Source organism: Acaromyces ingoldii (genome assembly GCF_003144295.1).
Source record: "Acaromyces ingoldii strain MCA 4198 unplaced genomic scaffold FA10scaffold_3, whole genome shotgun sequence".
Taxonomy (NCBI): Eukaryota; Fungi; Basidiomycota; class Exobasidiomycetes; order Exobasidiales; family Cryptobasidiaceae; genus Acaromyces; species Acaromyces ingoldii.
The window spans coordinates 1,116,465-1,129,750 of NW_020290249.1; the positions used below are offsets into that span (position 1 = coordinate 1,116,465).

Here is a 13,286-nt window from a genome sequence, read left to right on the forward strand (position 1 = left end):
GCACAGCATCCACCAACCCTAACTAGCACTCTTTCTCCATCCTGCTCATTCTCCCAACCATGTCGCTTCGTGAGTGGTGCCACCAGTACCATGATTATGTAGAAGACTGACCATATTCGTGACGTCCAGCCCCTCTCCTCATCGATGTTCCTCGCAACCCGATTCTGGCCGTCGGCCTGCCCTTGAGCCTGGGCATCGCGACCGGTTTCATCACGCGCACCTCCAAGCACAGCCCTGATTCGCTGTGGTACAAGTCGCTCCAGAGACCCTCCTGGGAGCCGCCTCGCTGGGCCTTCCCTGTCGTCTGGCCCATCCTGTACATTGGCATGGGCTACGCCTCGCACCTGAACGTCAAGAGCCTCGATCGCACACCTCCGGGATTGGGAAGGACGAAGGCGCTGAGGGCTCTCAAGCTCTACTACGCTCAGCTCTTCCTGAACCAGCTGTGGACGCCTCTCTTCTTTGGCGCTGGTGAGTGTGGATGACTTCGTTTCCTCTTTCTTCAAGCTAAATATCTTTCTGTAACAGGCCAGCAATCGGCCGCGTTTGCCAACCTCGTTGCCCTGACTGGAACGGTCGCGGCTTGGGGTATCACCCTCGCCGACGTCGAGCCAAAGGCTGCTTACATTGCAGTGCCTTACTTCGGTGCGTGTGTGGCGAGCATACTCCATGTTTACCAAAGATAGCTGACCTCAGCATCCGGTTCTTGTCCCATCCAGCCTGGACTGCCTATGCATCCGTTCTCAACGGCTACATCTGGTGGTGAGTATTCCGTTGTTCTTCGCGTGCTCCGGCCTGCACAAGCCTCTGACGCCCTTCTCCCCGCATCCTTCAGGCAAAACACGGGACAGTACTACTACCAGAAGCTTATCAAGAAGTCCAAGTCGTCCTAAAGGATCTCCAGTCTCTTCTCCGTGTTTCCAAATGTGGCTTTCAAGTGTTTCCCGCGATCCGGCTGTATGCAACGAATCTTCTTGACCCTTACCTTGCCTCGAATCTCATTTGTTGTTCAAGATCCCAATCGACAAAAACGGGAAGTTCATTTGAGCGGTGATCAACGGGGACTGTTATTAATTACGAAAGAGCAACAGGTCGAGCTCAGGCCTCGGGGGTCTTGGGGCGGGAAATGACATTCATAGAGCCTGTCAATATCAGAAAGGAGGGTCAGCAAGACATAGCCGATTTGGATAGAACATTGAGAGGACTCACGGTGCTGGACCAGAATGTTGGTGCTTGCGATGCCATCAGCCGACTCCGTAGGGTTGCGCTGCACTTTGAAGTCGGCCTCGACATAGACGAGGGTACTGTCGAATCGATATGCCTCTCCATAAGCTTCTTTTCCGCCTCGCTTTCTCTCTTCAGACTTGCGACTCACCCCTTCTTGATGTTGGTCAAGCGCGACACGGGGCCTTCGCCAAAGGCGAAGATGTTGTGGAAGCTCGTCGTGGGCGGGGGTCGCTCACCGTCCTCGGCCGGGGGGCCGAGCGGGTCAGTGGTCGCGACGGCGTAGCGGATGTAGTCCTTCCCTGCGCGCGTCGTGCGCACCTCGGGGTCCGCGACGAGGCGCCCAATGAGCTGGATGCGCGACATGTCGAGTCGGGCCGACGAGGTTGAGAAGGCCTGTGGTGTCGCACGTGTGATGAGAAATCTGGCGGGGAACTATAACACTTGGATGAATTTCAGGACTCACCCTCGAGGCAGAAGCCTGTGGACGCATGACATTGGTGATGGCGCGGGCGAAAGACATGATTGCTTTGGCTGGGGGTCCGAGTCAGCTTGCTGTCTTTTTGAGACACGGTGAAGTTACTTACTTTCTGTGCGGATGGATGTCGACGGAGTTGGGAATGCGCGCGATGATAGCGCGACGCGCCCTAGATGGAACCACAAACGCTCTAATGTGTCGGCCGAACAAGGTGAAGCTAGTCCGCCGGCAGATCTAGGAAGAATTGCCTGGCTCGTTCGAGCTCTGGGAGCAAGGTGGAGTCTCCACCCCCCTTGACTCCTCGTCTCATCAGCAAATCGCTCTCCATCTTGTTGCTCTCCACCTCACAGACAAAGACAACCGCCATGCCAGGACTCATTCCGGATACGCCACAGTTTGCCTTTGTAGGCTTGGGCAATTTAGGCCAACACATGGCCTTGAACCTTGCCAAGCACCTCGCCACGCTCCAGCCTGCGCACCCGCCCTTGCAAGTCTGGACGCGCACAACCTCCAAGGCACAGGCATTTGCAAAGGAGAATGGCTCCATCGTCAAGGCCGTCGAGAACCTCGACGACATTGCCGCAAACTGCGACGTGATCGTGACGAGCCTCGCCAACGATGCGGCGGTGCAGGAGGTGTACAAAGCCCTGATGAAGGCCGAAACGGCGAGGCCAAAGAAGAACGGAACAAAGACAATCTTCCTCGATACGAGCACAATGTATCCCGACATCACAAAGCGAATCCATGACGACGTCGTCGCTTCCGACACACGCTGCTTCTTCCAGGCGCCTGTCTTTGGTCCGCCTCCCATGGCGAAGTCGGCCAGCTTGGTGTACGTCATTGCAGGCGCAAAGGAGCCTCGGGCCGTCGTCGAGCCTTACCTCGTCCCTTCGACCGGCCGTAAAATTATGGACTTTGGCGACGATGTGACCAAGGCATCAGCCTTCAAGCTTATTGGCAATTCGATTGTGCTCTCCACAGTCGAGATGCTCGCAGAGACCATGACGCTCGCGGACAAGGCCGGCATCGGCGCCGACCGTGTTCAAGAGTGGATTGAGCTTTTCTACCCTGCGCCTTCCGCAATTGGTTATGGCAACAAGATCCTGAACAACAAATTCGCTGCAGACGGCGGCTTCACCGTCGCAGGTGGTCTGAAGGATGCTCGCCACATCAAGAGGCTGGGCGAGGAGAACAATTGCCCCATGCACATCACCGAGCGCGCCATTCAGCATCTTTTGGTCAGCCAGGAGGCCTCCAAGGGCCAGGACAAGGACTGGAGCAGTCTCGTTGCTGGACAGCGCAAGGAAAGCGGCCTGCCTCTTTGGCCCGAGCACCAGTAGGCCATAAATATACAGTATAACCATAGACGGCGATGACGAAAATGTGATGCAATTGATGAATGATTACAAGGCCCACTCGTCTATCTCTGCCTCCCGATCACTGACAAATGGCCGTGCAATGGTTGACACGGATCCGTCGCAGAGAATACACGCGCTGGCGACTAGCCCGTCCAGCTCGTCTCTCAGCTCCTCGATCTGCTCCTGCTTCTCGGCCATCCGACCCCCGTCAGCTCCGTCTGCCTTTGCGACAACGGGCTGCTGCGCTTGTTGCTGCTGCCTGGGCGACGAAGTGATAGCGACAGAATTCCTCGCGCTCGCGGACCCCATGGAATGCCTTGGGTTGGCGAATGGATCCAAAGGGGCTAGGAGATTCTTGCCGCCAGCGACACCGACCGATACGCCGGCAGAGATGGCGCCCACAATTGCATCGGGCGAGACCAAGTCTCGAAGCTTGTCGAGGCCCAACGCAGTCGTTGCTGCAGCTGCTCCTTGCCCAGTCGCAGAGGCGACGAGGCCTGGCTTGCTGTCCGATGCAGACGTTGAGGAGATGACACTGGCATATTGTGGAGGAAGGGATGGGACGAGACCTGCAGTGAGGCTCGAAAGTTGCTGTTGCAGCTCGAGGATCCGGCGCAACGACCTGGTCTTGAGATGCTTCTTGGTCTATTGTTGACCAACCGTGTCAGCTCCCGTTAAGAAAAAACCACACACTTTTTCAACTCACCTCCGCGACAAGGCAGTCGGCATGGAAGCCGTGCCGACAGCTGAACACATAGAATTGCCGCTCCACGAGCCCAGCTTTGCACAGCCAGCAGACGTCTTGTCCCTTGACGACCGTCACAAACCGCCGCGAGAGCTTCTCTGCGTCTTCTCGGATCGATTCAGCGCTCTGCGTTGCCTCGTCCATTTCCGTCTTGAGCTCCTCGATCCGTCCCGCATAGCTCTCCAAAGCGAGGCAGATCTCGTCTTTAAAGTCGTCGATAACGGCAAAGTCTGGAAAGAAAGGAAGGATGTCTTCGACGGAGAGCAGATTTGTTCTCGCGAGGAACTCCATGGCTCTGTTAATTTAGCTAGGGTCAGCACCAAGATTTTACGGAAGCGGAAACGGAGTAGAGAAAGACCCTGATGCTTACGCTTTGATGTCGTTCTTCTGCTTCACGACGACCTCTGCCGTCTTCTTCCAAAGCTTCTTCTTGAGCCCGCCTTCCGCCTCATCGCCGCCTCCCCGCCCACTCCTTCCTCCCATGTCGACCATGTCTGCGCATTCGCATGCCAGTTCGACATCGCCCTGCTCCAGGGCGAGATCCACGGCACTCTCGTAGTTCTCCATCTTCGCAAAGATGCGCACGCAAGCCTCCAGACGCCCATTATCGCTGCACGTCCGCAGCGCATAGTCAAGGTCGTAGTAAGGTCGACCCGTCATGTCCTTTGTCTTTAAGTTCGCAATGAAATCTAGCAGCTCCTTGTTCGCAGCTTTGGCCTCCTCGCCATCGGAAGATGAGGCCGCACGCGCCAAAGCAGAGAGGAGGAAGTTGTGCACGGCAGGATCAGTGTTGTTGAGTTCACGAATGACGTGCTGCAAGTATCTGATCGTCTGTCGCCCTGTCCGTTCAGACTGCTTTTGCTCCTGCAGCATGGCGGGGATAAGTCTACGGGGCTGCAGGGCCGCTTGACGGATCCATGACTCGACCGTCTTCTCCGGTCGGTGACGGACCAGGATCGTGGCGAAACGGTAGTATAAATCGAGAGATTGCGACTCAACGATTGCCTCGATCGCTCGGTCCCAGTCCTCCTCCTCGACCCAGTGCCTTACGATCCGGTCGACTTCGTCCGTTACTTTGGCGTAATGAAGCATAAATTCCACTCGCCCGTGCCTCTTTATTAGCCCGAAAATTGTCTTGGAATCCAAATTCTCGCGATAGGTGACAAGGAACTGCTTCAGTTCATCCTCGAGCATGGCACGCTCCAGGTTGTAGTTCTCCACGTTCTCGGAAGCGGCACTGGCCGAGGCCACGTCCTCGAGCTCATTGATCTTGGCGAGGTAGATTTCGACGAGCCATGTGGCGAGCATCATGCGCTGCGTCAGGTCGCTCTTTCTCAGCCTCTCGAGGCGTGATACGAGATAGTATCGCAAAGCGTCTTTTTCGTCTGCATCGATGAAGCGCAGCACGATCTCTTCGAAGGTTCTCTTGAATGTCTTGGCATAGCACTGTGCCGCTTGGATGTGCCTGCCCTGGCCGAAAAACGCATCGCCCTGGGCCGAGAGCACCTCGTCTCGCTGTGCAGGCGTTTTGGCGTAGCGAAGTGCCGTGTCATAGGCATGCCGCTGGAGGTAGACCATCCAGACGTCTCGATCCTCGTGCCTCACAACGAGCTCAAAGATTGAGGCATCGGTGTAGACCCAGAAAGTCTTCCGAGCCACATCGACCGTTGTTCCAATGACGTGTTCGTTTGGCTTTAGCGGCAGGTCTTCCTGATACACCACACGGTCGTCCAGGCTCGAAATGGCCATCATCCGGTCTCTGTAGAGCAGGACAAAGTGAAACTCGGTGAGGGCGATGCTCAGCGGGATCTCCGATATCGTCTCGCCCTGTCCTTCGTGGTCATTCTCGTCGATGGGCACAGCGGGGTAAGGGAGCAAGTTGGCGCTGTCGATGACGCTGTCGCCCACCTCCTGCTCGCCGAAGGATATGAGGCCATGGTAGATGCCCGGACCAGTGAGCCATGCGAGAGCCTTTGAGCTGCGCTGGCCTGCCGGCGCCCACATGTGAAGTTCAGAATACGGGAGATCGCCTGGAAGCTCGGATTCTAGACAACTCTCATGATCAGCTCTTCGCTGATCTAATAGAAACATAAATCCTACTCACTGAGATTGGGAACAGCATCCCCCTTGTACGCCTCAAAGAGCTTCTCGTACATGCTCTCGCTTTCGTTAGCATCCGTGGAAGCCCTACTCAACATGCCGACGAACTCGTAGATTCTTGTGCTCGATGTCACAACAACCACCGCTCTTGTAATCCCTCCTGCTCGTGATGAAGAAGCACTCGGAAATACATCGACGTGCATGCCCGTAATCGGTTGTCGTTCGTGGAGCGTAAAGACATGCCGAAGCACCTTGTCGATCTCCGGTCCAGAACCTGTGGCACCAGCGGTCCTTCTAGCGAGCCGATCGAGAAAGTCGCCCTCGTCGGCATCGGCGTGAGATGTCGTCGAGGCCAAGGCTGCCTCATAGATGTCGCCGGTCATTGTGCCTACGAGGATCTGCCGCGTTGCAATCGTCGATGAGGGCGCTCCAGACGACCTTGCACCTCTCACGCTCCCATTCATTTTCTTCTTTTTGCTCGAAGAAGCAGCCGCAACATCGACGAGAGGATTCCACGCGATACTTTCGATGACGAGCCCCTTGAAACGATTGAGCAACCTGGCCTTCTTGCCCAACCCACTCGTCCAGTAGAAGTTATCGCCGTTGCGTGTGCCCAGGATGATGTGCTTCCCGGTTGGATCTGCAAACATCTTGTATGGCCCCAGCATCGTTGGATCTGGCGGCGCTACGTTTCTCGTTCGCGGCAGAGGGGGCAGAGGCACCTCTGCCTCTTCTGTCCTCTCTGGATCGTCGAGATCGATGCGAACCAGCCGAGGTGGGGCGGTGACGGCTGAGGCAGCCGAAGGGTATGAGGTGTGGTACTGCTGCCCCATGAGCGAGGTTCGTGGTGGCGGGTATGCGTACAGGCACATTGTGAGAATGTTGTTGGAGACTGTCAGTAGCGCAAGCGGGGCCGGAAATGCGTACTGAACTCGACCAAGGGCAAAGATGGGCGGCAGGGATGAAGTGTCGAGCAGATCGTTTGAGACGAAGCCAGTCTCGAGAGCCGTGACAGGGTCCAGGGCTGAGCCTGCCTCAGCGCCTGGCGCGGGGACAGCAGCCATGGCGTTGCCAGGCTCGAAGCCTACGCTGTCGTGGTGGGGTCCCGAGGAGCGCGACGTGTTGACGAATCTAGACGGGGTCTAAGCTCAGCTGCTGTACTCATTGCAGCTGTCTCAAATAACGAAGCGACACTCACTCGTCAAACATGCCCACTAGCTGATCACCGGCCTCGTCGCCGATGGTGGTGTCCGGTCTGTCGGGGAAGAAAGGTGGTGGTGATGCGTAGGGCGGCCTGTGCATCGCTCCAAAAAGTCCGACACACCAACACGTGTTCGTAGCACCTTCCTTCCTTCCTTCGTGGCGTCTTCCTCCCTTCCCCACCATGTCGCTGGACCTGAGCTGGTCCTTGCTAGACCAGACGTTGCAAGAGGGGCTTCGAGAGAAGCTCAATAGCGTCCTGGCCAATGCGTCTCGGCCGGACTTTCTCGGGCCCATCAGCTTGGTCAGCTTGAATTTGGGCAGCGAGGCGCCCGACGTGTGCATCGTCGATGTCGGCGATGTCTGGGACGGCTTTCTCTCGAGGGATGATGAGGAAGAGGAAGGGACGGAAGGAACGGGAAGCAGAGACGCGGGCAGGGGGTCACCCCTCGATGGTGCATACCAAGATGGCGATAGCAGTGGGCGACGTCACCCGACGGCACGGCGAAAGAGGCGGGGGAGGACAGGGTCTGACCTTCAAGTACAGGGCAGGGAATATGGACATGGATCCCACGAGAAACCCAACAACCAGTTTGAACGATTCGCGGAAAAGAATCTTCCTTTCGCCATTGATCAGAACCCGCCTTTCTCCTCGTCACGTCGTGCTGGTCCGCAAAATGACCGCTTGCGATTGCAGACTTTCCGCCAGTACTCTTCGTCGGAGGCCCAGCTCGTCGATTCAGGTTCTCAATATAGCGTGCCGGTGTCAGGTGCAGGAGCAAGGGGGCTAGGAAATACAGTACCGCCTTCGATCGTTACAGGATCTGGCTGGGCCCCATCCCCGGGAGCAGCAGGAGCAGGAGCGCCTTGGAATTGGAGTGCTGGTCTCCATGGGCACGCAGTGCAACGAAGGAGCAGCTCACATTACGGCTACCCGAACGGAGGTCTCGGCGGCGCTGCTGGCGCAATGGTGGGAGCAAACAATGGGAGCATGACACCGTCTGGCTATTTCCCAGCCTGGGCCGGTGCGGCTGGCCCTCTCCCAATGCCACCGCGTCCAAACGACTGGCGTCGGGCGTCGACGTCCATCGCTCGCGGCATCTCACCCCCTCTCCACGATACGCCCGAAGACATGCACCCTCAGGCGCAGACGGGGAAAGCCGAGAGCACGACGCTGCCCTCAGTCCAGCTTCACCTCTCCTTGGCCTGGTCGACGCAAGCCATCCGCCTGACCATCTCGACGTCCCTCCTTGTCAATCACCCGTCACCCGCATTCATGAGCCTCCCCATGACAATCACTCTCACTTCGCTCATCCTCCAGGCCGGTGCACTTCTGGCTTTCGAGGGGGAAGACACGACTGGCCGCGGCCGAAAGGCACACTTCTGCCTTACCGTCGAGGAAGACGAGGAGCAGGACCCACAGGCTGGACAGACGGGCGACGAAGACTTGCTCTCAGCGACGGACAACGAAGAGTTGTCGTCGGACGAACAGCAGTCGCAACAGCGCCGCCGAGCGCTGCTCCTGAAGAAGCGCCAGCAGATCTTCTCTTCTGCCCCTCCGTCGTCTTCTTCCTCCTCCTCGTACATGCCCTACTTTCGGCCGCCTACGCCTGGCGAAAAGATTCTGCCCCACATCACCCTCGAGACAAGCGTGGGCCAAGCTGACAAGCACGTCCTCAAAAACGTCGCAAAGGTCGAGCGCTTCGTCGTCGACCTCATCCGAAAGGCAATCGGAGACGAGCTCGTCTTTCCAAATTTCTACAGCGTCGAACTGCCCCGATGACGCTTTGTCGCTGTTTTATTCACACCTCTGTGTACCACCAGACGAAATTGCAGATGATACCCCTTCCTAAATCTTGCATTTCTTTGGTCTCTTCTGGCTTCTTGAGAGAAACGATATGCGATTGCAAAGACAGATGGCGATGGGAAACGAGGGCAGAGACGCCCTCCTACAGAGATGATTAAATGAGACAGACAATACACAAGACTATCGATACAGAATGCATGCAAGGAGGGAAACCCTCTTTCTTTCAGATTCACGCTCACCTCCAACCTTTCGCTTTCTTCATTCCTCTTTCCTCTTCCACTCTTCTTCTTCTTCACCGCTGTTTTCTGGGCCCCACTTTCTTTGAGTCTCTCAACCAATCAATTCTGCAGCAGGCGCTCAGCCATCCTCTCCCACTCGTTCCAGTTGCTCGCAAAGCTCTCTCCGAGGCCCTGTTGGGCAGCAGCACCGGTAGTCGCCGTCCCAGGTGTTCCAGATGACGATGGATGGTGCGATGGGTAGACCGCGCCTGTTGCACCTTCGCTCTGGTCCGAGCCATTCCGAACCGGTATTCTCGCCGCGTTGAGCGACGAATAAGGCTGAGGTGCCTGCTGTTGCTGCTGCTGCTGCTGCTGCTGCTGCTGCTGGTCGTCGATGAAGTACTGCTGGAATACTCCTGGCCTTCCGTCGTCACGCATTGTCGGTGGCGCCTGTTGGTACGCTTGGAGAGCCTGCGGGTGCTGTTGTTGATAGTGGTGTGACGCGGGCGCCGTTAGAGACGGGAGAGGACCGGCTCCCGACGAAGCTGTAGAGGGATGTGGTTGAAGTACTGATGGCGCCTGGGGATGGTGCTGTCCGTATCCGTATGTCCACGTTGGTGCAGGTCTCGTAGTGGCAGGAGAAGGTGTTGCCGCTTGTTGATTAGAAGGCCCGTAGGAGATACCGTGAGGCGATGGCCGAGCAAAGTCGACTTGGGCGGCCAGGAGGTCAAGCCCCGTCGCAGATGCGGAGCTGCCTACCTGCCTTTGGTTCTGCAGCTGCACAGGTCCATGACTCTGCTCATAGGCAGACGACGGGGATGAGTTCGACGGAACAGTGAAGGGAGCAGGTGGTGGGAAATGACCAACATCGGCTTGGATGAAAGGTCGATCAGCGAAAACCCCTTGGGGACGCTGCTCTCCAAAGACCTCAGTCCAGTAATTGCGGACGTCGAAGTCAAAGTCATCGAAGATGGAGGCCGCATTGTTGCCGGGATTACTCATGCTGGAGGAGTCGCCATTGTTGTTGAGTGGTTCGGAGACGGCCTGCTGATTGGCAGTAAGGCCGGTAGCAGGGGCACCAGCCGGCTCTGGAGAAGTCGACGGGTGCCTCGAAGGGTAGCCTTGACCTCCCAGCGTTCTTCCGTCGCCTTCAACCATGATCTGGGGCGGCGCACCCACAGCAGGTGCTTGCACGTTTGCATTTGTCAGCACTGATCCAACGTCATTGCTTTCCTCCCGAGCCCTCGCATCAATCTCGCGTAGAGTGGCCGCATATCTTGCCGCTTGTTCGGCCACATTCCTCAGTCCCAACTTGGTAGAGATCAGATCCAGAGCTCTCACTGCTCGATCGAGGCTGGGCCGTGCTAATACGCCAAAAGCGGCCTGCTGCTCGGTGCCCCGGACATTCGTCCTCTTGCCTTTGTTCTTGATCGTGGACGAGTTCGAGGACGCGTCATTATTGTAAGGCGAACAGAGGGCGCTCTGAATGGCGATGATGATGGCTGCTTGGAAGCAGTAGAAGATGCAGAAGTTGTAGAGGACGTAGGGCGGTCCTGGTTCGCGCGTGACGACGCCCCAAATGAGCCAAATGAGGCGCTGAGCCGAGTCGATGCACACCTCGAGGGACCGTTGGGCTTGGCCCTCAGGAGGACGCCAGCTCCCCGTCTCATCCGCCTGTGGTCGATGAACCTGGATGCTCGTAGCAAGCGACAGCATCTGTAGAAAGGCATCTTGGAGGTACCGCGTTTCGCGCTCGTCACTCTCGATGCGGTCGTCCTCGCGCTCCCTTGCCTCGTCCCCATCCCCCTTCCGTCGTCGACGCTCTTTGCTCTGCGTTCCTACGCCCAGCTTTCCAAGCTCTGCCGAATCGAGCACGCCGGCGAGACTGGGAGGCAGTTCCCTCTTCCACGTCTCAAAGGCTTCAGCCATGTCGGACTGGGAGAAGCTTGCGCTGCTGACCTTGGCGCTAGAGGGAATGAGAACGCGGGCAAGCTTGAAACGGACCAGGTGAAAATCGAAGCTGGCCTTAGATGGCGGTTGAACCCGCAGATTGCTCCGACGACCCTCGAGAATGTAAGGCTCGATGAGGCCTGCACGACGGTACAGCCCAAGGAGGGCATCGTGGTCGTCGGGAAACTCGGTATCGAAACCATCGGCCATGACGCTGGGAGGCTGTACGAGGCGCATGGAATTGATCGTCTCGAACAAGACCACGTTCCAGAACATGTTGCGCCTTGCCTGGGCCTCTTCTTTGCCCATGTGGGGCCAGTGGCGTGCATCACGGTGCAGCGCGGCGGCATGAGCCAGGCGCATCGTCGCAGCAAAGCAAGAGCCAGCGAATTGCAGGTGGAGCTCATTGAGGTGCCAAAGACCACGCAGCAAGTTTGCTCGCACGAGGTCCAAGGGGGCCGAGAAGGCGCTCGACCAATTGGATGGACAGGCAATCTGGAGTGCGTCGACGCATCGACCAGCCGTTTCAAGTAGCTCTCTTTCCGATGAACACGACTCGAGCCACTCGTGGACGGGTGACTGCGCTCGGCTCGAAGGAGCGCCGCCTGCCATTGAATTCTCACTAGCCATGGTCGCTTCGTGCTTTATTTTGGAACGATTGCCCTTTGCTTTGTCTCTGCCCTTTGCCGTTGTTGAGCCATTGAAGTGACCGCCGCCGGTGCGCTTGACGGTTCTCCTCGCCTGGATGGCCAGGGCGAGTATGGTCAAGACAAGCGGTACGAGCGGAGGATCGGCCGGAAGCGTCTGTGGATTGGAGTGCCACCACGTCAGGAAATTCTCGATCCTGGACCGGTTGAGATCGACAATGATCACGTTGCAGATCCACTCGACGTTGGCGCGGTAGATGTCGAGAAGCGGGCCAATGTCCTGGGCCGTTGGCAGCTTGAGTGAGTCAACAGCCGCAGGAGGGCTGTAGGTGGATGACGAAGAATATGACCATGATGGGCCAAGGGTGTCGCTCTTGCGATGCTTGTAATCGCCGAAAAGGACTTTGCCGATGGCGGCGGCACGGGCACATCGGACGCGAACGTCAAAGTCGACGCTGCGATCCCGTCCAATGCCCTCAGTTGTGGCAATAAGCTGCATCCTTCGCTTCGTTAGCGCAGATTGCTCCGATGAGGCAGTGACCGACGGTGAAGGGTCCACCTGAGCATAAGGTGGACTTGGTTGGAACCTGGGGTCTCGCGAGGCAAATGCTTCCACAGGCGAAGTTCGATTTCGCCTGTTTGGTAAGGATCGGAGAAGCGATCAGCTTTCATTCAAGCCAACACGAACAGGCCGTCTTCCACCCACTTCAAGTCTCTCTCTTCCGTCTCGTCTGCGCCAACTAGCACGGCATTGTTCGCGTAGAGGCACATGCCATCCCTCGAATTGCTGTTCTTGCAATTCCCGCAGACGGGCTTTGCTCGGTCGCACTGCCCCGCCTCTGCGTGTCAGCTTCTAGTCCGCTCCTCCAGTGAGAGTCGCCGATGCAAGAACACACCTTCTGTTTCTTCTCCCTGCATTGCCAGCAGCTCGTGATGTGCCTCGTCCTCTTGATCTTCTTCTTTGGTTTGGCACGCTTCACTTTTGTCCGCTCTGCCACTAGCGGAGGACTGGTGCTGGAGCCAGCTTGTCCAATTTTTGTGTCTTCCTCCTCTTCTTCATCCCCCTCGTCCTGCTCGGCTCCCTGACCCGTGCCGTGTGTCTTTTCCGTCCAGGGTCAGCTCAAGCCACACGCTCTACTTCTTGCTACCGCCGTGCTCACCATGAGTGATGCTTCGTGGCCTGCGATGATACTGCTCCCGCTTTGTCCGTCGAACGGAGCTACAGACGACATCATTGCTGCTGGTCTAGTTGATGATGATGATGATGATGATGATGACGATGCATCCATGACCGCGGGCGGCGCGGCCAGCGGCGGCAGGTCATCTTGCCTCTGGTGGAGAGGAGCAGGGTACCTCTGCCCGCCTTCTTGTCCATCCATGCCGAACTTTGTTTCCTATGGCGGACCTACGCCATCAGCCTCCTCCTACTTGAACCTCAAGCTGTTAGAGAGGGGTTCGATCGCTCGCAAGGTCAAGTCAGCAAAGGGCGGCGGTAGATCGGGCGCCACACCAAAAATACATCGCTCAGCAACCAGTTGTGGCTCTGCGGGGATATAAGT

The 13,286-nt window shown here is 57.3% G+C and overlaps 6 protein-coding genes across 6 annotated transcripts; 3 read left to right on the forward strand and 3 right to left on the reverse strand.

Moving 5' to 3' along the window:
• Positions 1-14: 14 nt before the first annotated feature.
• On the forward strand, positions 15-1,098 carry FA10DRAFT_251709 (TspO/MBR-related protein). Its single transcript, XM_025519620.1, has 5 exons — positions 15-69; positions 130-471; positions 529-645; positions 720-762; positions 836-1,098. The coding sequence occupies exons 1-5, from the start codon at positions 60-62 to the stop codon at positions 891-893; spliced, it is 570 nt and encodes a 189-aa protein (XP_025377475.1). The 5' UTR covers positions 15-59; the 3' UTR covers positions 894-1,098.
• FA10DRAFT_266775 (hypothetical protein) lies at positions 1,019-1,758 on the reverse strand. Its single transcript, XM_025521632.1, has 4 exons — positions 1,691-1,758; positions 1,376-1,620; positions 1,210-1,304; positions 1,019-1,142 (listed from the first exon to the last, which is right to left on the reverse strand). The coding sequence occupies exons 1-4, from the start codon at positions 1,745-1,747 to the stop codon at positions 1,099-1,101; spliced, it is 441 nt and encodes a 146-aa protein (XP_025377476.1). The 5' UTR covers positions 1,748-1,758; the 3' UTR covers positions 1,019-1,098.
• Positions 1,759-1,962: 204 nt separating this feature from the next.
• On the forward strand, positions 1,963-3,202 carry FA10DRAFT_266776 (NAD(P)-binding protein). The gene has a single exon (XM_025521633.1). The coding sequence runs from the start codon at positions 2,068-2,070 to the stop codon at positions 3,040-3,042; it is 975 nt and encodes a 324-aa protein (XP_025377477.1). The 5' UTR covers positions 1,963-2,067; the 3' UTR covers positions 3,043-3,202.
• On the reverse strand, positions 3,106-6,969 carry FA10DRAFT_271902 (hypothetical protein; the record flags this gene model as incomplete). Its single annotated transcript, XM_025523117.1, has 4 exons — positions 3,106-3,705; positions 3,767-4,100; positions 4,176-5,850; positions 5,910-6,969. 4 exons carry the CDS (start codon positions 6,967-6,969, stop codon positions 3,106-3,108), a joined length of 3,669 nt encoding a protein of 1,222 aa, XP_025377478.1.
• Positions 6,970-7,264: 295 nt separating this feature from the next.
• Positions 7,265-8,994, forward strand: FA10DRAFT_266777 (hypothetical protein). The gene has a single exon (XM_025521634.1). It carries the CDS (start codon positions 7,290-7,292, stop codon positions 8,886-8,888), a length of 1,599 nt encoding a protein of 532 aa, XP_025377479.1. The 5' UTR covers positions 7,265-7,289; the 3' UTR covers positions 8,889-8,994.
• On the reverse strand, positions 8,989-13,236 carry FA10DRAFT_266778 (hypothetical protein). The gene is made up of 4 exons (XM_025521635.1): positions 12,888-13,236; positions 12,624-12,827; positions 12,434-12,555; positions 8,989-12,362 (listed from the first exon to the last, which is right to left on the reverse strand). Exons 1-4 carry the CDS (start codon positions 13,104-13,106, stop codon positions 9,251-9,253), a joined length of 3,657 nt encoding a protein of 1,218 aa, XP_025377480.1. The 5' UTR covers positions 13,107-13,236; the 3' UTR covers positions 8,989-9,250.
• Positions 13,237-13,286: the final 50 nt, after the last annotated feature.

Bases quoted from the DNA above. Each gene is read 5' to 3' on its own strand.
- FA10DRAFT_266777 (XM_025521634.1), top strand. From the start codon at position 7,290: ATGTCGCTGGACCTGAGCTGGTCCTTGCTAGACCAGACGTTGCAAGAG.
- FA10DRAFT_266776 (XM_025521633.1), top strand. From the start codon at position 2,068: ATGCCAGGACTCATTCCGGATACGCCACAGTTTGCCTTTGTAGGCTTG.
- FA10DRAFT_266778 (XM_025521635.1), bottom strand. From the start codon at position 13,106: ATGGATGGACAAGAAGGCGGGCAGAGGTACCCTGCTCCTCTCCACCAG. The intron at 12,828-12,887 runs GTGAGCACGGCG...TGGACGGAAAAG, and splicing joins GCCACGAAGCATCACTCATG to ACACACGGCACGGGTCAGGG. The intron at 12,363-12,433 runs GTGGGTGGAAGA...CTTACCAAACAG, and splicing joins ACGGAAGAGAGAGACTTGAA to GCGAAATCGAACTTCGCCTG.
- FA10DRAFT_266775 (XM_025521632.1), bottom strand. From the start codon at position 1,747: ATGTCTTTCGCCCGCGCCATCACCAATGTCATGCGTCCACAGGCTTCT. The intron at 1,621-1,690 runs GTGAGTCCTGAA...GCGACACCACAG, and splicing joins CACAGGCTTCTGCCTCGAGG to GCCTTCTCAACCTCGTCGGC. The intron at 1,305-1,375 runs GTGAGTCGCAAG...TCGATTCGACAG, and splicing joins TTGACCAACATCAAGAAGGG to TACCCTCGTCTATGTCGAGG.
- FA10DRAFT_251709 (XM_025519620.1), top strand. The intron at 472-528 runs GTGAGTGTGGAT...TTTCTGTAACAG, and splicing joins GCCTCTCTTCTTTGGCGCTG to GCCAGCAATCGGCCGCGTTT. The intron at 646-719 runs GTGCGTGTGTGG...TGTCCCATCCAG, and splicing joins CATTGCAGTGCCTTACTTCG to CCTGGACTGCCTATGCATCC.